The sequence below is a fragment of the Mesoplodon mirus genome (assembly GCF_964341445.2).
Source record: "Mesoplodon mirus genome assembly, chromosome: 15".
Lineage (NCBI taxonomy): Eukaryota > Metazoa > Chordata > Mammalia > Artiodactyla > Ziphiidae > Mesoplodon > Mesoplodon mirus.
In genome coordinates, this window is record NC_138991.1 from 63126961 (window position 1) to 63148616 (window position 21656).

General features: G+C 46.9%; 1 protein-coding gene across 6 annotated transcripts; it reads right to left on the reverse strand.

The window, feature by feature from the left end:
• Positions 1 to 1128: 1128 nt before the first annotated feature.
• ZNF75A (zinc finger protein 75A) lies at positions 1129 to 21362 on the reverse strand. 6 transcript variants are annotated; one of them, XM_082644073.1, is made up of 9 exons: positions 21323 to 21362; positions 15368 to 15580; positions 13084 to 13212; positions 11313 to 11508; positions 10133 to 10186; positions 9932 to 10023; positions 9520 to 9646; positions 6172 to 6282; positions 1130 to 5994 (listed from the first exon to the last, which is right to left on the reverse strand). In XM_082644073.1, the coding sequence occupies exons 3-9, from the start codon at positions 13102 to 13104 to the stop codon at positions 5396 to 5398; spliced, it is 1200 nt and encodes a 399-aa protein (XP_082500199.1). In that variant the 5' UTR covers positions 13105 to 13212; positions 15368 to 15580; positions 21323 to 21362; the 3' UTR covers positions 1130 to 5395. The 6 variants fall into 6 exon arrangements, with proteins under 6 accessions (XP_082500201.1, XP_082500199.1, XP_082500198.1 ...); XM_082644072.1 differs by lacking the exons at positions 15368 to 15580; positions 21323 to 21362 and adding exons at positions 14156 to 14240; positions 15060 to 15276; XM_082644075.1 differs by lacking the exons at positions 15368 to 15580; positions 21323 to 21362 and adding an exon at positions 15060 to 15276 and having other exon boundaries at positions 1129 to 5994; positions 13080 to 13212.
• Between the last annotated feature and the right edge of the window lie 294 nt (positions 21363 to 21656).

Here is a 21656-nt window from a genome sequence, read left to right on the forward strand (position 1 = left end):
GTTGGTTGAAGCTGCAGATGCAGAACCACAGATGCAGAGGGCCAACTGTAAAGTTATACACGGATTTTCAACTGTGTAGGAGTTGGCGTAACTAACCTACCCTGCGCGTTGTTGAAGAATCAACTGTATTTTCATCCTTATATTTGTCAGTTTTGTGCCCAACACTGAAGTCTACACAAGACAGCCAAAGCGCCTGCCCTCCTGATGCTTATATTCTAATGGGTTAAGACAGACAAAAGCAAGCAAACAAACCAAATAACTCTGCCTTGTGATACTTCCTATGAAGGGAATAAACACAATGCTCAGAATGGTTAAGTGCAGACATGACTGACTGGTTTAAGAGTGAAGGTCAAGGGAAGACAGAGCCCTTGTGCAAGCTTGGATTTCAAATTGTGGGAGCTGTGGAGAGATCCAAGAGGAGAATACTGTAGAAGCGCCTCTTAAAGAAAAGTAAGACTGGAAATATGAGCTCCTCCTTTAAGGAGGATGAATAGCTTTGATGCTGAGTAATGCTTACTCAACAGAAGTTACAGGAAGGAAACTTATTAAAACACATTTCCATAACTCCTCTGTGTGAGAAACTATTGTTCCTTAAGCTACTAACATTTTTAAAAAGATTGTTTTTTATAAGCTTAAAATATCTAACTCTTCTCCTTGTGAACATTAAAGACCCTCCACTTTTTCATTTTTTCACATGCTTTGAAACTGTTCTGTTTGTACAAGTCATGGACAAATGCTTAGTGTGAAAATCATGATGCTGGAAATATTATATTCATTGGTTAAAAAAATTCAACAGAAAGATTTCTTACCAAGTTTTTCCTTGAAGGTTCAGGGTATTCAAATACTATAAACCTCATTTTTGTATTAATGCTTAGATCTGTGCAATTGAAGATTCATAATCCTACTGTGGTGGAAATGAAAAGCGATTCTGATAGTTTTCCTAAATCCGAAACTGAGTGAAAGACAAGAGCTTGCTTGCATAACTCTTCTCGTAAGAGCCAGATGGGAGAACTGCTTTAAGTGAAGTGCAGGCATTATCAGATATGGATGATTTATACAGAAGTAAAGCCTTATAGACGCTTGACTGCGGAAAGAACTTCAGTACAGCCCAGTACCCTTGTCCACTGGAGAATTCATACACAAAGAAACCCTACATATACATCAGGTTCGGTAGAACAGCGCTCCAGCCTTGCTCTCCATTGAACCCACACAAGGAAGAAACTATAAAAGTGACAAGTGTGGAATAGATTCAGCAACAAAATGCTTCTGTACTTGTTTGGAAAGAACCCTAGAAACAGAATGTGGGTAAAGCTTCAGCACTTCCTACTCAGGGCACTTCAGAGACTGTACAGGAGAGAACCCACAGAAAGAACGTGAGGAGGCCTTCAGCAAATAATCCAAGCACTAGAGGGAAAGCTCCTGAGAGAAAAGTAATGGGCAGCCTTGATCCATTACACGTGCGTGGGAACGAGCCAGGAAATGCACAAGATGACCAGTAAACATTTGTCTGTGGAGTGGTTCAACGAATGTCTGGAAAATCCCTTATGGTGTTCAAAGCTTTTTATTATCCCAACTGTCCAGCTGGATAGAAAAGGCTGCTTAGCGTTCTTCCTCTAAACATCTCCAGCGCAACTGAACACTGTTCTGTTTCAAAAGCTGATCGAAACCCTAGCAGTTTGTTTTATCCAAGCTCTCCTCCTGTACTTCCCCTCCAGTTAAAAGATAGTTGAGATTCTCAAGATCAGCTTGAGGTCAGCTTAATGGTGAGAACTCTGGGTATACAATGGTGCCAGGACCGTGGCCACTAGGACCCGTGCAGAGAAGGGGTCGAGGATTTGGGGACTAGGCTAGGTCAGTGATCCAATTCTCAGAACCAACCTTGGAGCCACTATAAGGCTGTTAACTGGACACACAAAAACAAAGCACCTTCTGGTTTGTCCTAGAAATCATCTGATTATGCAGGTCATATTAGTGAGAACTTTAACACTGTTTGAGGCTGAACCTAGGGTTGTGTCTGATTTCATTTTTAAACGAAGCCTCACAGTTTTAGTTTTACCTTGTTGTTTTAGTAATCGGCTCTCATCGCTGTGATGAGGTATAGAAATGCCTTCTTCTAACCTGAATACATCCAACCCAAATTCCAAAACATACGTAGTAGTAAAACACTGTGCTGATTAGTGGCTAAGCTAGAACTTTCCCACTGGAAGTTTCTCACTCCCCAGCTGGACTGCCTGCCCTGCTCCTGTTTTCCTGGCCAAGCTTCTTCCCAGCTGTTACCTTTCAGTCCAGGAAAAGAAGCCACCTTCCTCTTTACAACAATCTGGGAAAACTTCGTGATCTCCGTCCTGTTTTCTGAGGCACAATTCAAAGAAGGTACAACAGAGCTATTTACCAAACCATTCCTTGAAGTCTACTGCACTCACTTAGGAATGGAAAGAAACCCCTAACCTCTCCCTAGCCCACACTGATCAACAGAAGCCTTTCTTGTGCACGTAGGGCTGTGGAGCAGTGGAACAGAGGGCGGACAAAGACAATGAAATGGAATAAGGCCAGAGAGAGGGACAGATGGTTGCCTTGTCCACTTCTACAACTGACCTCTACAGCATTTGTCCCCGGTAAGCAAGCAAGCAGTCTGTCTTTCCCATCACCTACTTATAAGTCTTATAAGCTCCTAAGTGTTCCCATCAGTGTTACACCAGCTCAGTGGAGCATCTAGAGGAAACTAGATCTCTTCCAAGGACCAAAGACCAGGTGGAATGACAAAGAAGTTTCCTGAGCTCTAGCAGAATAGACGGTCTTACTGACAGGACAGGTTATGCTGCAGAAACACATAGTACCAACATCCCATTGACTTAACACAACAAAAGTTTATTTCTTATTCCTACAGTCCATTATAGGTCTGGGGGACTCTCCAGAACAGATACCCCTTCCCAATGTGGGGGGCTCGGCATTCCAGACTGTTCTGATCTTGTGACTCCTCTCTCTGTGCTTGTACGACTGAGGCAGAAAAAGACAGCACTAGAGTCCTGCAGCAATAAACAAATGCTTCAGCCAAGAAGGGAAACTTTTGCTCACACCCATTGCTCAAAACTGTCTCAGGATGCTAACTGCAAGGAGAAAAAAGTCTAACCACTCCCTTCTTACTGTTCACTAGGATACAAGCTCCATGAGGATATGCATTTTGTCTTCTTGTCCACTACTATATCCTTAGCTTAAAAGACTACCTGGGCACATAATAGGCCCTCATTAAATTGAGTGAATGAATGTAGTGTCAGCAAGAAATCCACATGTATATCTTGGGAGAAGAAACAGAGTCCCAGGGGTGTAAGGCTGAGACTGTTGGGTAAGATCTACGCAGACCAGAGCTGCAGAGCTGGCCGAGCTTAAAAAATAAGCACACTGGTGTACTGGTACAGTTATCTTAGAGAAGAAAATGAAATCCTGCTGACAGCAGCAGACCAAAACCTCAGGTGACTTACACCATAAAGCACTGAAGCCAAGGACCAAATCAACCGAGCAAACCACCAACACGAGTGCTCAGCTCCTGGAAGGAGCTGCAACAGCCACAAATGCATCTGCTCCTTTAATGTAGTCAGTCCACCCAACATACCACTGGGGACCAGGGGAAAGGGAAGGACACACACACTGAGACCCTGCTATTTCCCAGGCCGTTAGGTGCTTTTCCTTCATCAACCCCTCTAATCCCCCAAAAAAACCCTGAGTTGAGTGTTATCGCTATTTCATATGGAAACTGGAGATTTAAGAGTGTTTCAGTAACCAATCAAGAAACAGGAATGTTTTACAAGCTAGAAATAGATGCAATACAATGTCATCCAGGATGGCTGGGCAGGGACAACATACAGATCAGTCCTACTAATCCTGCCCTCAGGCCTGACTGATGTAGCTAAGTGACAGCCAACAGACCCACTAGCTATGGGGTCTTAACAAGCCTCTGGATTTCTCTGAACCTAACTCCCCTTTTTATAAGAGATTTGTAAGAGATCGTTTAACCTCTTTCCTAATACTACCTGAAAGCTCTAACAGGAACACATCTGAATCACTGCTGTAGGTGTTATAAGAAAACCCACAGCCCAGAGAGATTTTTGGCATTCTGTGCTATGCTGGAGAAGACAGAAACTGGAAGACCCTGTTTAACAGTTTACAGTGTTAAGTCAACCAAGGCAGATGCAGGTTCACCTATCCTTGCCTACCACTCAACATCAGTTCCCAAACCTTTCCTTTTGGGAACTTGGTCTCCTGCTCACTGAATTCCCAGAGCACCATTCCCAGTGACCCACAGGATCCTCCCTACTGCATACACTCCAGTTCCCAAACATAACTTTCTTGTTGTTCTTAGTAACAAACAAAAGCCACGTTAAAATACAAACAGACAAAAACCTGAGAAGTTGATCCTGAATTCCCATTAATTTCCATGAGCTTCAGAAAAGTGCTCATGTTTACGGCTGTTTTATCCTATTGGCATTGTGAGGTAAGGAGTCCAGTTAATTGCAGAAAAGTCTTCATCTAAAATATACCAAATGGCTAAAAATTCCAACCCATGTCCACATGATCTCATTAGATATTCTCCTTTTTTCGAACACCACAAATGAGAGGCAATGATACTGCATTATTAGTTCACCTGGCAGATTCTCTAACAGTGAAGTAAATGATTTCATCACAGTAAAAACTGTGCTAACAGGACTCAAGAGATATAGTTGCTAAAATGTTCAAGAAAGAACTCAGAACCAGGTCAACTTTGTGAACACTGTCCAATGACAAAACAGAGTAAGAAAATCCAATTTGTTTCTTGGAAAACTTTATATTAGAATTCATTTCTACCTCATGAGACTACTGAAATTCGTTAAGCCTGCTAACTGGAAGACAATGGTATGCAATGAAACATGTATATTACTGCTTTTTGTTTTGGAAGACCATGCTACAAATGTTTCTATCATATGTGCTTAAGAGTAGCTGGGGAGGCCACTCTGTGACCACAGAAGACTGATGATTCATGACTGCATCTGCTATTTTGAAGCTGATCTTGCTATTTTGCCAAGTACAATCCCAAAACAGCTTTTTCCCTTACTCAGAATATTCGTAGAACACTTTTTTTGCTAAGGAATTCAGTGAAAGTTCTAAGTAAAAACAGTAAGTAGTACAACTATTAACGTTTCCCCTCCATAGTCAACCCTGATTTCTTTCTGTGAAACATGACGTTTACATCTCCAAATTTTCCACTGGTGAAAAATTCTTCATGCTTCTTAATTTTGCATTTTTTCATAAACTTTAGGGTCAAGCGCCGCTTGGTATATGTCTGTAGACTAAGGACACTGAACAAGCTTTCCTTCACTGGTGTCAAAGTCTTGAGCACTTACTGAAGCTTCTCCTGCATGTGCTACAGGTGGGTTCTCCGGTGTTTAATAAGGTGGGAATTTTGACTGAATTTTTTTCCACATTGATGACATGCAAAGGGCTTCTCTCCAGTGTGAGTTCTTTGGTGTGTGTGGAGATGTGAATTTTGACTGAAGCTTTTCCCACACCATGAGCATTTATATGGCTTTACTCCTTGGTGTGTTGTTAAGTGCTTATTAAGATCTGACCTCCATCTAAACCTCTTATCACACTGTTCACATTTATATGGTTTCTCTTCAGTGTGAATTCTTTGGTGCTTAATAAGATCAGAGCTAACTCTGAAGCTTTTCCCACATTCCTGACATTTAAAAGGCTTCTCTCCTGCACGTTCTTTCTCGTGAAGCTCGATAAGTTTCAGCAGCTCTTCTTCCCACCAGTTTGAAAATTTCTTTCCTTCCTTCACTGGAAAATCTTGGTGCCATTTCCCCACCCTATGCATATCACCATGATTTTCTTTGCCCATTGTTTTCTGATGAACATTCACACTGGCTTTTTTTGATACTATGTCTCCTGGTGCTTGTATTTCTAAGTCAGAAAAACATATAGGTTGATGATTTTCAGTGTCATTTTTCATCTTTATCTCTGTTGGAATAAACATAAGAATCAGCCAACTGTATGTCAGAGCAAGAAAACCATGGGAATAGAAAAAAACGCAATATTCACTGATTTTAAAAAAATAGGGAAGTAGAATCTTAAATGTTAAGCCCTTGTAAAGGTTCCTACCAAGGCACATTTCTCCTCTTCCCATGGTATATTTACCTGAAAACAGCTCTCCGGGACTGTCTTTGAACACTGGGGATCCTTGAACCCATGGCTCTTCCCCTTGCTCTAAGCAGCAGATCACTTTAGTTTTGGGGAGCACAAATAATGCTGTGAAATAAAAAACTGAGGTCAGTGACTGGAACTAACAATGGTTTACTAATTCCAGACTACTTCAAGAAGAGCAAAAGATACTTTAACAGTTTCTTATCCTGAATGGTTAAATGGAGAGTCTCATATCCAATATTAAGTTTACACTATACTGCATTTGTGAGTGGGTATGTAAAGACTGGGAAATAAACCTAAGCTAGATCTATGAAAAGGGTATGCGAATTCATTGCGTGTTCCCCATCTTCTGAAACCAATACTGCATATTCAACTAAGCTGTAACCAAACTCCAGAGGCTACAGGAAATACAGGCTGGTCCTATTACCTCTTTAGGAAGACTCATAATGGATAAGGCCAGGTCTAGGGGAGTCAATGTGAAGGTCAGTGGGCTAGGTGTCATAAACACAAGTGATTCCTGTAATAGTATAGCAAGTTTCAATTGAGTTCTCAGGTACCAGACACTGGACCAGGAAAGATTTCTACCACTCCTATAGCTCACTGGTTCACATCCAGGTGAAGGAAAGAGACCAGAATTACTTAGTGGACCTTCTCTAAAAGTATGGAAAGCATTCATCACTCAGTCATTCAATACATATGTGCTGAGTGGCTGTGGTGCACCAGGCACCCTCTATGTGCTAGGAATACGGTGGTGAATAAGCCAAGCCCCCCTGATCTCACAGAGCTTATCTTCTAGTGCAGAGCGAGACAGTCTAATGTCAATAAACACGCAAATAAAATATCAGGAAGTGATAAATGTTTTGAAGAAAACTAAAGCAGGGTGAGAGAACATTTAAGATTCTGCTTCTGTGAAGCTATTTTAGATAAGGCTATGTGAAAAGCCTCTCTTAGAAAGTGATATTTGAGGGACTTCCTTGGTGGTCCAGTGGTTAAGACCCATGCTCCCAATGTAGTGGGTCCGGGTTCGACCCGTGGTTGGGGAGCTAAGATGCCGCAACTAAGAGTTTGCATGCTGCAACTAAAAATCCCGCATGCTGCAACTAAAGATCCAGAGTGCCAAAACTAAGACCCTGCACAGCCACATAAATATATATTTTTAAAAAAAAAGTGATATTTTGAGCAGAACCCTAAACTGAGAGTTTTGTCATATGGCAGAAAAGTGTGCCAGGCACAGGGAAGGGGAAAGAAATGAGCACACCAAGCCCATGAAACAGCAAGATGAGCAGTGTGAATAAAGAGGCCAGAGCAAGGGCACGAATGGCAGGAGACGACAGCAGGGAGATGAGGAGGGGCCAGATCGTGGAGGAAGCCTTGGTAAGGAATTTGGTTCTTATATTGAATGTGATGAGAAGTTATCATAAGGTTTTTAAGCAGAAAATGTCATCATCTGATTAGGATTGTTTTTTTTTGGCCACACCCTGCAGCTTCCAAGATCTTACTTCCCCAACCAGGGATTGAACCCACACCCTTGGCACTGAAAGTGCAGAGTCCTAACCACTGGACCACCAGGGAATTCCATGTGATTAGGGTTTTTTTTTTTTTTAATAACTTTATTTTATTTATTTATTTTTGGCTGTGTTGGGTATTCGTTGCTGTACGCGGCCTTTCTCTAGTTGCGGTCAGCAAGCAGGGTCTACTCTTTGTTGCAGTGTGTGGGCTTCTCATTGTGATGTCTTCTCTTGTTGCAGAGCACAGGCTCTAGGCGAGTGCGCTTCAGTAGTTGTGGCACGCAGGCTCAGTAGTTGTGGCGCACGGGCTTAGTTGCTCTGCAGCATGTGGGATCTTCCTGGAGCAGGGCTCAAACTCGTGTCCCCTGCACTGGCAGGCGGATTCTTAACCACTGTGCCACCAGGGAAGCCTCCATGATTAGGTTTTTAAAAGACTCTGGCTGCTGTGTGGAAAACTGATATTGGGAGGGCAGGAGTGGTGGCAGTGGGTGGCAGTTAGAAAGTACTGAGGAGAACCTTGTGGCTGAGACGAGGATGCTAACAGCACAAGAGGCTGAGACATGATCCGATTCAAGCTATACTGTGAGGGTGGAGCCAAGATGATTAGCAATGGCCTAGTAGTGGGGTAGGATGGCAAGATCACGGTAAAGAATGATCCATAGGTTTTCTGGCCTGAAATACTGGGTGAATGGTAGTGTCCTTTAGGGAGACAGGAAAGAGAAGAGCAAAGCAAATTTGGAGGGAAGGGACCAAAAATTCTGGATAAGGAATGAGCATGTGAACTTGGCAAAAGCTCCCAGGTGAACTGGTTACACCTTTTCCCTGCTGAACCACTATCTGAGAAACAAAAAGCAACTGGTAAATATATGTGTGTATATATATAAAAAAAAAAGCAGGGCCTCCCTGGTGGCGCAGTGGTTGAGAGTCCGCCTGCCGATGCAGGGGATGCGGGTTCGTGCCCCGGTCTGGGAGGATCCCATATGCCGCGGAGCGGCTGGGCCCGTGAGCCATGGCCGCTGGGCCTGCGCGTCCGGAGCCTGTGCTCCGCAACGGGAGAGGCCACAGCAGTGAGAGGCCCACATACCGCAAAAAGGAAAAAAAAAAAAAAAAAAAAAGCAACTGGAAAAGAGATTCTCTCACAGAGAAAGCCAAGAATATGACAGATTACTCAATTCCTAGGCAAAGGGAAGGGTAAAGGACATCCCTGGTGGTTTAGTGGTCAAGAATCCACCTTCCAATGCAGCAGACAGGGGTTCAACCCCTGGTCAGGGAACTAAAATCCCACATGCCGTGGGGCAATGAAGCCCGCGACACAACTGCTGAGCCCACACGCTCTAGAGCCTGTGTGTCACAACTACAGAGAAGCCCGCGTGCCGCAACGAAACATCTCGCACGCCACATTGAAGATCTCGCATGCCACAACTAAGGTCTGATGCAGCCAAATAAATAAATTATTAAAAAAAAAAAAAAGATTCAGGAGTTCCCTGGTGGTGCAGTGGTTAAGAATCCGCCTGCCAGTGTAGGGGACACAAGTTCGAGCCCTGGTCCGGGAAGATCCCACATGCCACGGAGCAACTAAGCCCATGCGCCACAACTACTAAGCCTGCACTCTAGAGCCCGCGAGCCACAACTACTGAAGTCCAAGTGCCTAGAGCCTGTGCTCTGCAACGAGAAGCCACTGCAATGAGAAGCCCATGCACCACAACAAAGAGTAGCCCCTGCTCGCCACAACTAGAGAAAGCCTGCGTGCAGCAACGAAGACCCAACACAGCCAAAAAGATAAATTAAAAAAATTTAAAAAAAAATTCAATGAAGGGAAGGGGAGAATCTTTACCTAGAGAGATGACAGTCTCATAGTTTTCTTGCATTACATCATTGTAGAGGGCCTTCTGAGCAGGATCCAGTAACTCCCATTCTTCCTGGGAAAAATATATGGCCACTTCTTCAAATGTCAACAAGCTCTAAAAAGAGAATAGGCTTTAGGTCAGTATTTGCCACTTCAAAAGCAGCCCAACCATCTGACCCATGGTTTGTATGTTAGTCCAGGAACTAAAGGAACAGCACATGATACTTTTTAAAGTGAGAAGGCAGAAATGGAGGAGGCAAGGGATCAGCAAACAGTCTGGGAGGTGTCCAGTTCCCCAGAGGGATCATCTGGGTTAATATGCCTCTGAGCACGTGCTGGGCAGTGTAGGTCAAGGGCAGCAGGGAGAGGCAGCCCTAAGAAGCTGGAAAGCACAGTTCACCTGGGACTCAGGCAAGATGAGCTCAGGTGCCACTGGCCAGTCTTTGGTGTTTGTCTGTTCAGGAAAGGCTAGGATCCGGTGAGCAGGCACCGCTGTGGGTGAAAGACAGCAGAGGTAATTTCTCTCGCTTCTGTTTCTGAACGTGGTAGGCTCTTTTCTAAAATACAGAAGACCCCGATTTTTTTAGTATTGATGAGATACCTTTACAAGCACGTGTGCTGGACTTCCCTGGTGGCGCAGTCGTTAAGAATCCGCCTGCAGGGCCTCCCTGGTGGCGCAGTGGTTGAGAGTCCGCCTGCCGATGCAGGGGATACGGGTTCGTGCCCCGGTCTGGGAGGATCCCATATGCCGCGGAGCGGCTGGGCCCGTGAGCCATGGCCACTGAGCCTGTGCGTCCGGAGCCTGTGCTCCGCAGCGGGGGAGGCCACAGCAGTGAGAGGCCCGCGTACAGCAAAAAAAAAAAAAAAAAAAAAAGAATCCGCCTGCCAATGCAGGGGACATGGGTTCGAGCCCTGATCCAGGAAGATCCTACAAGCTGTGGAGCAACTAAGCCCGTGCACCCCAACTACTGAGCCTGCGCTCTAGAGCCGAAAAGCCACAGCTACTGAAGCCCGCGTGCCTAGAGCCCATGCTCTGCAATAAGAGAAGCCACCGCAATGAGAAGCCCATGCACCGCAAGGAAGCCACCGCAATGAGAAGCCACCGCAGTGAGAAGCCTGCGCACCACCTCGCTCACCGCAACTAGAGAAAGCCCACGCGCAGCAACAAAGACCCAACACAGCCAAAAATAAATACATAAATTTATTTATTAAAAAAAAAAGTGTGTGCGCTGCTCAGAAATGCCTCTCATTATAAATGAAAACCATGGAACTACCAGCCTCTAAAACAGGTTCCCTAGTTTTCATGAGCAACTTAATGAAAGGAAAAAATTTTTATTATCCTCTTGTGACATAAATTGAAAACAAAATACTCAGGGAATCCAGTGTACAGTAAGAGATGTAGTTTTTTTTTTTTTTTTCATCATTTGTTACTTTTTTTCTGGTACAAATAGTGTTCACATTCTGCCACTAACCACCCATTCTGATCCCAATTCCTTTCATATTTTCAGCATGAGATGAGACTGACCCTCCCTGCTTTTCCAAAAACAGAATTCCTGAGGTTATTACCAGGGTTCTGTGGTTTGGAGATTTCTGAATCTTAGGCCAACCCCCACCTTCAACCACACATGGTCTGCTCTACCGTAACCCGGGGGGCATCCTAATTGCTAACGTGGCTACATTAGTAGATCCACAGGGCAAGCAAGAAAATGGTAACAACATTCTGGCTTAACAAATTACTATCCCAGCTCCCAGGAGAAGGAAAGTAACGTGAAGCTCCTTACCCCTCTCACATACGGGCGCAGCTTCTTTGTGGGTATTCCTGATCAGCAGCTCTTGTAGACTCTGGTGTGTATTCCAAAATTCTTCATCCTGGGACATGCCCACTTGCTGGGCCTCTGCTGGCTTCAGCTTGAAGCCTGGGGCCTCTGCTGCTTCTCCCAAGAGCACCGCCTCCTTTCCCAGCTCATGGTCTGCAACCTAGAAATAATGCACATCCTTGTTACCATGGAACTTACTTTTGGTTTGGGAGTTGGTAAGAGAGGGAGGAAAAAGCAGAGTGCAAACTGTGGGAAGAAGGAGACACTAAAGGAAATTTCACAAAGACTTAAAAGAGATACGAGACCACCAACTTTCCACAAGAACTATACACAAAATATAGGAAAATTGGCAGAAGAGGAAAAAAGGTGTGGTTACTGCCAGCGCTCCAAGACAGCAGCTCCCACCCTCTGCATCCAGCCCAGCTCAGACCACTAACAGGGCTGCACAGGCCACCTGTTCTCATGCCACCTTGACAGACTTTCTCTCCCAACTTAGATTCTTGCCTTAGTGGTTTCCTGTCCTCTAACTCTCTCAAGAAATTAAGGAATTGAATTTAAAAGTTGTCCTGTCAACCAGATTTTCCACATGGCCAGGGAAGAGTCTAACAGAGGATTGGGATAAAATGGAGAAAAAAGTGGGAGGAAAGAGTCAGGGCTCCAACCTATCCCCAAATGATTCTGACACAAAACGTGTGCCCTCCCAGTATTCTCAGTAGGCCTGTGAAGCCAGCTGGTATGCGCAAGGGCATGCCCTGAATCCCCGCTCACAGCACAGCCAAGGAACAACCACTGAGGAAAGGCAGTGGAGGCCCTTGTCTACGGTACAGAGGACACTATCCCTCACGCTCTTTCTTCTCTCAGCTACTCTATTGAGATTTCCAAATCTTTCTTTCCCTGTTTTCTTTCTAGGTTTTCTCTTCCTGGGCAGTCTTCCTCTAGTTGTTTGGTTTCTCCTCTTTCCTATCTTCACTCTCCTTTGGTCTCTGAGAATTACGCCTTTTTTGGATCTGTCCCGTCCTCTCCAACTCCTTATTGCCTTTTGTTTGTTTAGAAGAACTTGAGGCCCATCTCCTTCGCCAAGCCAGACTAGACTCATTACCCTCAACACACCCTGGCTCCAAAGAGGGCAAAAAGCAACTCTCTCCCTAAGGCCAGGGAAGTCTGTCAGGATCTCTGAAACCTGTGGACTGACTATGGCTGTGGGTCTGTGCTTTCACGTTCTGCTTTACATGTCCTAAAGGAACAACAGAACTGAGACCTAATTCATCTTATTTCCCAATTAACTGCCGCAATACATCCACCTTCACCCTGTTTCACTGCACACATGAAGAATCTTTCTTCTCACCCCATTCCTCATTTGACCAGATTCCCTCTGTAAGTGTTCTACCAGGACCAGAGCCTCCTCAAAGCTCTGTAGATGGTGCTTCTTTATGCGGGTCTGGGTGTCCCTGGGCAGAACGGTCAGGAACTGCTCTAGGACCACGAGTTCCAAGATCTGGACTTCTGACCGAATCTCTGGCCTCAGCCACCATGGGCTTAATTTCTGAAGCTGGTCAACAGCCTCCCTGGGTCCAGCTGCATCATGATAGAGGAAGCTCTAGAAGTGCTGGTGAGACCTCTCGGGACTGAGACTGTCCGTTTGGGGGGCATATTTCTTATGGTGACTGGGGCTCTATGTCACAGGTCCCTTGGTCTCCCACAGAGTCCTGATCTGAGGATTCAAGTACTTACCCACCTTCAGATCTACTGTCATCATTCTGATCTAGGAACAATTTGGCTCCTGTGTTGGACACACCACCAGCATCATCTTTGACAACTGAGGCCCAGTCTGGTCTGGAACAAAACCAATAGAAAGTTCTTCTTTCTAAGGCATTAAAGTGAGAAAAAAATAAAGTGCATGTCAATAAGAAAGTCACGCGAACTTTACTACTTGTTACTTATTATAAGAGAAAAATGAACTTTAAAAATCAACTGCCAAGCCCTTGTTTCTCTCCTTTTCTATTATTCAACGGAATACAGCACGACTTATTGCAGACAAATGTAAATAAATTACTTTACCTTAAAAAAAAAAAATAGGGCTTCCCTGGTGGCGCAGTGGTTGAGAATCTGCCTGCCAACGCAGGGTACACGGGTTCGAGCCCTGGTCTGGGAAGATCCCACATGCCGCGGAGCAACTCGGCCGGTGAGCCACAACTACTGAGCCTGTGTGTCCGGAGCCTGTGCTCTGCAACAAGAGAGGCCACGACAGGGCTTCCCTGGTAGCGCAGTGGTTGAGAGTCCGCCTGCCGATGCAGGGGACAGGGGTTCGTGCCCCGGTCCGGGAAGATCCCACATGCCGCGGAGCGGCTGGGCCCGTGAGCCATGGCCGCTGAGCCTGCGCGTCTGGAGCCTGTGCTCCGCAACGGGAGAGGCCACAACAGTGAGAGGCCTGCACCGCAAAAAAAAAAAAAAAAAAAAAGAGAGGCCACGACAGTGAGGAGCCTGCGCACCGCGATGAAGAGTGGCCCCCACTGGCCACAACTAGAGAAAGCCCTCGCACAGAAACGAAGACCCAACACAGCCAATAAATAAATAAATAAATATTTAAAATAAATAAATAAATTAAATAATCAGGAGAGGTTGGTGGGTGAAAAAACTAGTACCCACTGGCTCCAAGGAGTTTGAGGATCATCCAAAGATTTAATTGATACACTTCCTATGCCATCCTCTCCGTGTAAAGGAAAGATCAGGAGAATATTCTGAGTTTCTCTTAAATTTCAACATATCGTCCTAGTCTGTCTTCAGTAAGAGGGTACAACTTCTATGACCTTTGTTCTTTTGGGAAGATGAAAGACTTCACTTCCTGGACCATTTGAGGTGCTCCTTTGCACTGTATGAAAACTGGCAGAAGAGCTGAAACAATGAGACCAGAGTGGAAGAACAGTAATTCAGAAAAATGGAGCCTTATTCTTCTCAAAAGCATCCCCCAATTAAGTAACTAGTTGCTCTACATTCATCTTGGCATTTATTTGTAAGATATATATAGAGCACCATGCAGAAGATTTATACCTGAATTTTTAATTCTCATTACTTGACTTAGGAAAAATTACAGCTGATCCTTGTTCACAAAATGTTTATCCAAATGTCAGTTGGAAAAAAAAAGGACAGCATGTTAGCTGGTCATGACTACATTCAGCTGCTACATTTCTCCAGGGCTCATTTAGACCTCTAAGCGAGGCTGAGGAGGAGTGCCTCGTGAGCCTCACTTTCCCTGAGGTGATCCAGCGGAAAGCGCACCGAAATTCTGCCCAGGAAGCCACGGTGTTCACAAACGGCCGGCTGCCGATGCCCACCTGGCTCTGAGGAACAGGGACACTTCCCAGGCTTTCGCATCAGAGGAAGCTGATCTCTCTGAGGCTGGACCGCCCGTTTCTCCCTCAATAACATCAGCCAGTAAAGGAAACGCCGGCGGAGGCGGGAAAGTGGACACGATCGCCCGGGCGCGCCCGCGAGCACTGTGCCTGCGTGCAGTGGCCGAGCCGGCTCCCGGAGCGCGGCCCCTGGCGCCACCCGCACAAACATTGGAGAAAACGGCCTCACGAGCCTGACGGCGGACCTCGCCCCCGACAGTCCTGTCGCCCGGCTCGGAAACACCCCCGGCCGCCTTGCAGCGGCCGGCGTCTCTCGGGGGCTCCGGAGCCTGCGCCGAACCGGAAGCCGCTTCTAGGTTACCTCGGATGGCTTGGCTTCGTGAAGGCCGCTCCCTCCTCCCGGGGCTCTACCGCAAGTCGCCGCCGGTCCGGCCACCACTCTAAGGAGGACAGCTCCCCGCCCCGCGCCACTCAGTGGTGGGTTCCGAGGCTCAGGCCCGGAACCACTTAGGTTCGCCTGGCCCAGACGGCCCGCCCGGAGCAGTTCCTGCACCGTGAGCTTACCCACCCCACCCCTCACTCCATCCAACCGGAAGGGGAAGTGACGTACTTCCGGGGAGAGGCTCCTCGCAGGTCAATGTGTCCTCACCGCTGCGAACTGGGGTTTACCTGGCGGCGGGAGTTGATGTCACGGAGTCTCAGGCCCGCGGAGCCTGAGGGCCCTGCACGGTCGGTGCCCTCTCGCGGCCATTACTTCCTTCGTCGTTGTGGGTGGCTGGCGACTGGTAACCCGGAGTCCCACCGGGTGACGTCCCCTCCCCTGACAGTGCCCGAGCTGTCCTCCCGCCGCTTCTCACAGCCTCCTTCGGTACCTGGTGTTGACTTAAACAATAAAATAGCCAGTTATTTTACCATCAAAATGAGTTAATTTGGGGACAATAAAGAGTTGCAATTTGGAATATGCGAACCCTGGCAACCATAAGCAAGTCTGGAGAACATGGTTCTTTTACACAGGAGACCTGAGGAGTTCGGAGCGACTGTTGTAACCTAATAATCCACTGGAGGAATATGGGAGTGTAGTGGCTTGTCATTGGCTGAATTTTGACAGTCTCTCATTGGCTCACCTGTTGCTGGGTCAGGAGAAAATCTTCCTCCTGGTGGGTAGTAAAGTAGTAACCTGTTGCTAATGCAATTGATGTCTAGTGGTTGGGCGTGAGATCTCCCCCTTTGAGCTCTGATTCCATTTTAAATGAGGTACCGTTTATAATTTTCACAAAGGCAGTTTCGTCTAACTAATCTGGCTTGTGATAGGTGTGACCCAGACACACACATGCAACCAAAGTTCCTACAGCTGGCTGAGCACGGCAATCCCTCTGTCTTACAACAGGCGTGTCAACAACCAGAAGATTCTCACTAATTAGAGAAATTAGAGAAATGCAAATGCAAATCAAAACTACCTCACACCGTCAGAATGGCCATCATTAAAAAGTCTACAAATAACAAATACTGGAGAGGGTGTGGAGAAAAAAGAACCCTCCTACACTGTTGGTGGGAATGTAAGTTAGTGCGGCCACTATGGAAAACAGTGTGGAGGTTCCTCAGAAAACTAAAAATAGAATTACTATATGGTCCAGCAATCCCACTCCTGCACATATACCTGGACAAAACGATAATTCAAAAAGATACATGCACCCCTCTGTTCATAGCAGCACTATTCACAATAGCCAACACATGTAAACAACCTAAATGTCCATCAACAGATGAATGGATAAAGAAGATGTGCTATATATATACAATGGAATACTACTCAACCATAAAAAAGAATGAAATAACATGGATACAACCAGACATTATCATACTAAGTGAAGTCAGACAGAGAAAGATAAATACCATATAATATCACTTATATGTAGAATCCAAAATATGGCATAAATGAACTTATCTACAAAACAGAAACAGACTCACAGACATAGAGTACAGGCTTGTGGGTGCCAAGGGGAAGAAGGGTGGGGGAGAGAAGGACTGGGAGTTTGGGATTAGCAGGTATAAACTATTATATATAAGATGAATAAGTAACAAGGTCCTACTGTATAGCACAGGGAATTATATTCAATATCCTGTGATAAACCATAATGGAAAAGAATATTTTTAAAAACGAATGTATATATGTGTATAACTGAGTCACTTTGCTGTGCAGCACAGATGGGCACAAGATTGTAAATCAACTTCAATTAAAAAAAACCAGGGGCTTCCCTGGTGGCACAGTGGTTGATTGTCTGCCTGCCGATGCAGGGGACACGGGTTCGTGCCCCGGTCTGGGAAGATCCCACATGCCGCGGAGCAACTGGGCCCGTGAGCCAAAATTACTGAGCCTGCGCGTCTGGAGCCTGTGCTCCGCAACAAGAGAGGCCGCGATAGTGAGAGGCCCGCGCACCGCGATGAAGAGTGGCCCCCGCTCTCCACAACTAGAGAAAGCCCTCGCACAGAAACGAAGACCCAACACAGCCAAAAATAAATAAATAAATAAAGCAAACTGTCAACAAGTAAAAATAAACACTATTATATTAAAAAAAAAAAAAAAACAACCAGAGGGCTTCCCTGTTGGCGCAGTGGTTGAGAGTCCGCCTGCCAATGCACGGGACACAGGTTCGTGTTCCGGTCCGGGAGGGTCCCACATGCCACGGAGCGGCTGGGCCCATGAGCCATGGCCGCTGAGCCTGCGCGTCCGGAGCCTGTGCTCCGCAATGGGAGAGGCCACAACAGTGAGAGGCCCGTGTACCGCAAAACAAAACAAAACAAAAAAAAACACCAGAAAATTCTTGTTTACAGAACTGGCTCAGGTACTTACAACATGCAGAGGAGAAATCTTGTGTTCTACAGGGACAACTACCTCCCTTCCTTTATTCTTGGCAGACAAGACCTACTGAAAACTCTCTACCCACCCTCCTTCCTTCAGTGGGGAAAGAAAATGTTTTCTTAAAAGTTGCCATGGACACCAATGAGAAAAACAAACAAGTACTTAAGAAGCAGTAATTAAATCAACTTTCTCCACCTTGTTTCAATTGCCTGTCCCCTTTACCCACGCCCTCTCCAATCTGATTTCCATTCTCTTTCCATACTCCCCTTCCCATCATTGCTTTCGTCTCCTGAGTTCTCACTCTAAATGCTGCACCAAGGTCACTGCCTTCTCAATGCCTCCTGGATGATGCGCCCTCACCCAGGCTTGGATCTCCCTGTGCAGAATGATCAGGAATTGCTTCAGCTCCAGGATCCTACACTTGAATGCAGCTTGGGCTGCAACGATCAAGAGCAGAGCTCCCAGAGCTGGCTGAAGGCTTGTGAGTGAGGCCCAGCAGTTGCTGATAATGGGAGAGTCTGAAGAGCTGGTGGGAGATCTCCAAGTTGCCAACGTCTCTGAGAGGTCAGAATCTGCCATCAGCCACCTGAGAGAATGTGAGCAATAAAGGGGAATTCAAATCGAACTGAGGCTGATCTTTGGCCCAAAATTCAATCCCTACAATGTGGGGATAATCAACCTGGCATATGAGACAGGAAGTGGAAGTTGTTACCTGTTACCTAATGGAAAATTGCACAGACTGCGACCATCGGGTGGATTCAGTTTCCAGTCCCAGCTGAACTCCACACTAACTGATGTGAGGCAAAATATTCAACCTCTCTTAGCCTCTTTTTCTCATCTGAGCATAACAATACCTACCATGCAGCACAGAGAAAAAGATTAGAAATGCTATTTGTATAGCATCTGGCCCAGTGCTTTGCATTTAGAAGGTGCAGAGTAAGTGGTCTGGGGTGGTGTAAGAGAAGCTCCATCTTACAGGAATTTCAAGCATATCTCACTACTTAACGTATATTAATTTGTTTAATGTCTGTCTTCCCCACAAAAATGTAAGGTTCTTGGAGAGCAGGTAATTTGTTTTATTGTTGAATCACAGCTCCTCGAGAAGTGTCTGGTCCTAAAATAAATATTTGGCAAATGAATGGGTGAAAAAAGACAAGAAAGACTGGGGTCTTCAGACCTCATTAATTGCCTGGGTGTCCAGTACTTAAGCATTATAAACAGCATGAAAGGAGACGAAGACTGGTCTCTGGCTGAGACGTCTCTGAGATCTGTCTCCCCTTCGTTTCCACTCCTATGGCTCTAGAGTGAGATTTCTGAACTTCAGAACTATTGACATTTGGGGCCGGACAGGTCTTTTGTTGTCTGTGTGCACGGGTGGGTATCCTATACACTGTAGGATGTTTAGCTGTACCCCTAGCCTCCACCCACTAGATGTCAGGAGCACCCACCAGTCCCGACAACAAGACTGACTCCAGACTTTGTCAAATGTATTTGGGCGGCAATTGGCCCCGATTGAGAACACCTGGTCTAGGCACATATCATTAGGCCAGTCTGGTAGATGAGTCTCCCATCTGTTCACCTGGTCTTTGTACAGAGCAGATCTGGACTTCTTGACTTTCTAATAATCTAATTGCTCAAAAGCCTTTAAGACTTCCTAATGCCACTGAAATAAGCCAAGATCTCCTAACTCGCAAGGCTCTCCCTAGCATTCAAGGCCCAACCTACCCCTCCAGCCTCATTGCACACTCTCCTATACACAGTCTACAAACCAGCACAGGTGAACTGGTCCCACATCCTGGAACAGGCTCTGTGCCTTCCAGCCTTAGTGCCTTTTCCCGAGGCCTGGTTCATCCTTTCCACAGAAACTGAACACTAGCAGTACCAGTTTGAATTCCTTCCAATCAAGGGAGAAAGGGCAACTTTGTTTAGAAACTAGACATGTGGAAATAAGGAAAAAATTTCAAGGAGTGCACCATCAGAGAAGGCAAGAAACCCAGAGAATGAGGACTGGTAACACCACCACTATCACCTTCTTGGAAGCTCCTAACACTTTGAAGTCCTCAGTCCCGTCTTTAACTCTCTCTCAGCGTGCCTTCTCTTACTGAAAATGAGTCCCCCTAAAACTGAGTTTCCCTATTGAGTTTATGATTAACCACTCTACCCAAAACTTTTATTACCTTTCTTGTACCCTCTGACCTCAGTTCGTAATAGGGGTGGGGCAGGGCGGGAGCACAGCCATTAGTGCAAGGCTGTAAGTGGCCTTGCTATACTAATGGTCAGCATCATGGTAGTCCCGGTGGTGGCACTCTCCCTGGGTTGCAGTCCACAGGACCTGACCCCTGTTTGCAGGGCCTGAGGAGCCTGAGGGCCAGCTAGGTCCTGGGTGCCTTGCTCCCTCAGTGATGATGGCGGGGTAGGGTCTGGGGACCTGGCCTGGAGGGCGCCACCAGCTGAGATCTGCCTCTTCAGCTGGGCCTGGGCACTGGCGGGAGGACACAGGCTGGGAGCTGGATGAATGCTCCCCAGCAGGGTAACCGGCCCGCACAGGGACCCTCTCCTCTTAGCCAGGGCCTAGACTTAAGAAAGCAAAAGTTGATCCTTGGGACCTTAAACAAGTAATATGAGGAGTAATGATTTAGCTTTGCTTATGGGATTTGTTAAGTGTTAGTGAAGCCAAACAATTTAAAAATGTCCGAGTTTGGAGCAGAGAAAGGTTTACTGCAGGGTCATGCAAGAAGACGGGTGACTCATGCCTTGAGAAACCTCCAACACCTCAAAGGCTTTCAGCAAAGCCCTTTAACAAGAAAGGTGAGGGAAGGGCGTGGTTAGTTGTCAACGTCTTGGTGTCAATCCTTTGTTCTTAATGTCCACGTGGGTCAGATCACAGGTTCCAGCCACAGCATCTTCAAGTGGCCTTTCATGCCAGTGGAGGATCTCCCTAATTCACGGTCAGAGCGTCACCATCTCCCCAGACTGCAGGTCTACCTGTCAGTGCGCCTGCCTGGCCAGAAACACCCCAGACTCGCCCAAAGCCAGAAGCTGCAACGTGTGCGCGCACCTGACTCTGCCGCAGCCTTCCCCTTCAGTCCCCATCCTCTGGCACCACTCTGCCGGGCCTGGCGCCACGAATGCTCCGGAAGGGGGCGAGAGCGCAAACGTCGGCCACATCCCGGGGACTGCGACCTAGGGAGACTGCCACCGCGGGGACCACTGCGGCGCTGACCATTGGTGGAGCGGGGCCTCTAAGGCCTCGCCGCCCCTGTTACACTGCAAACACCTGCTATCGGCGTTTGGCTTTCTGCGCCGCAAGCACACAGCCCTTGCTCAGTTACATTACCCCAACTAACACCAGAGCTTGTTTCTGCGGATTTATCTACTCCACAGTTTGGGAGCTCTCTCTGAGCGCAAGGAGCATGTCTGAGCTGTCTTCGTGTCCCCACCGCCCAGCACAAGGGCGCACAAGGACGCGATAAGCCCTCCGTGAACCAGTGTTTTATTCGCGTAAAACACAAAGGTAAGAGGCTCAGGGCCTTTGAAAGCACACTTCACGGGGACACTGAGCGGACAGGGTGAAGGGCGACAGGCCCCGCACACCAGGTACATCGCCCCTACACCTCTCCAAACAAAAGAAGGATGTCCCGGCTCACCGCCACTGAGGGACTTCCCGTCACGGGACCCAGGACAAAACAAGAACCTCAGACAAGAGGGCGGGACCGCGGAGTTAGCGCCCGCCCCCGGGAAAACCCTACCTCAAACACACCACTCACCCGCCAGGCTGTCTTTTCCAGCGCGTGCGGCCGGAAGCTGCCGCGGGGCGAGCCGGGACTTCCAGAAGGCCTGACGCATGCGCAAGGTCTAAGCCGGAAAACAGCGCCGCCGGACACGGAGGCGGTGAGCTACAGGACAGCCCTCCCCGCCATGGTTCCGCTAATCGACAGCAGTGTTCCCCAATGAGAGGATGGGATCCTCCTTGCGTTATAACCTGGACCACTGAAGTTGCTCGAGAGTAGGGGGCCTTAGATCTGGGCGTTTGTTGATGCCTCCTATTGGTTACTGCTGTTCTGCTTGACAGGCGCTTCCGCTTCTCTTTTTTCGAAGGGT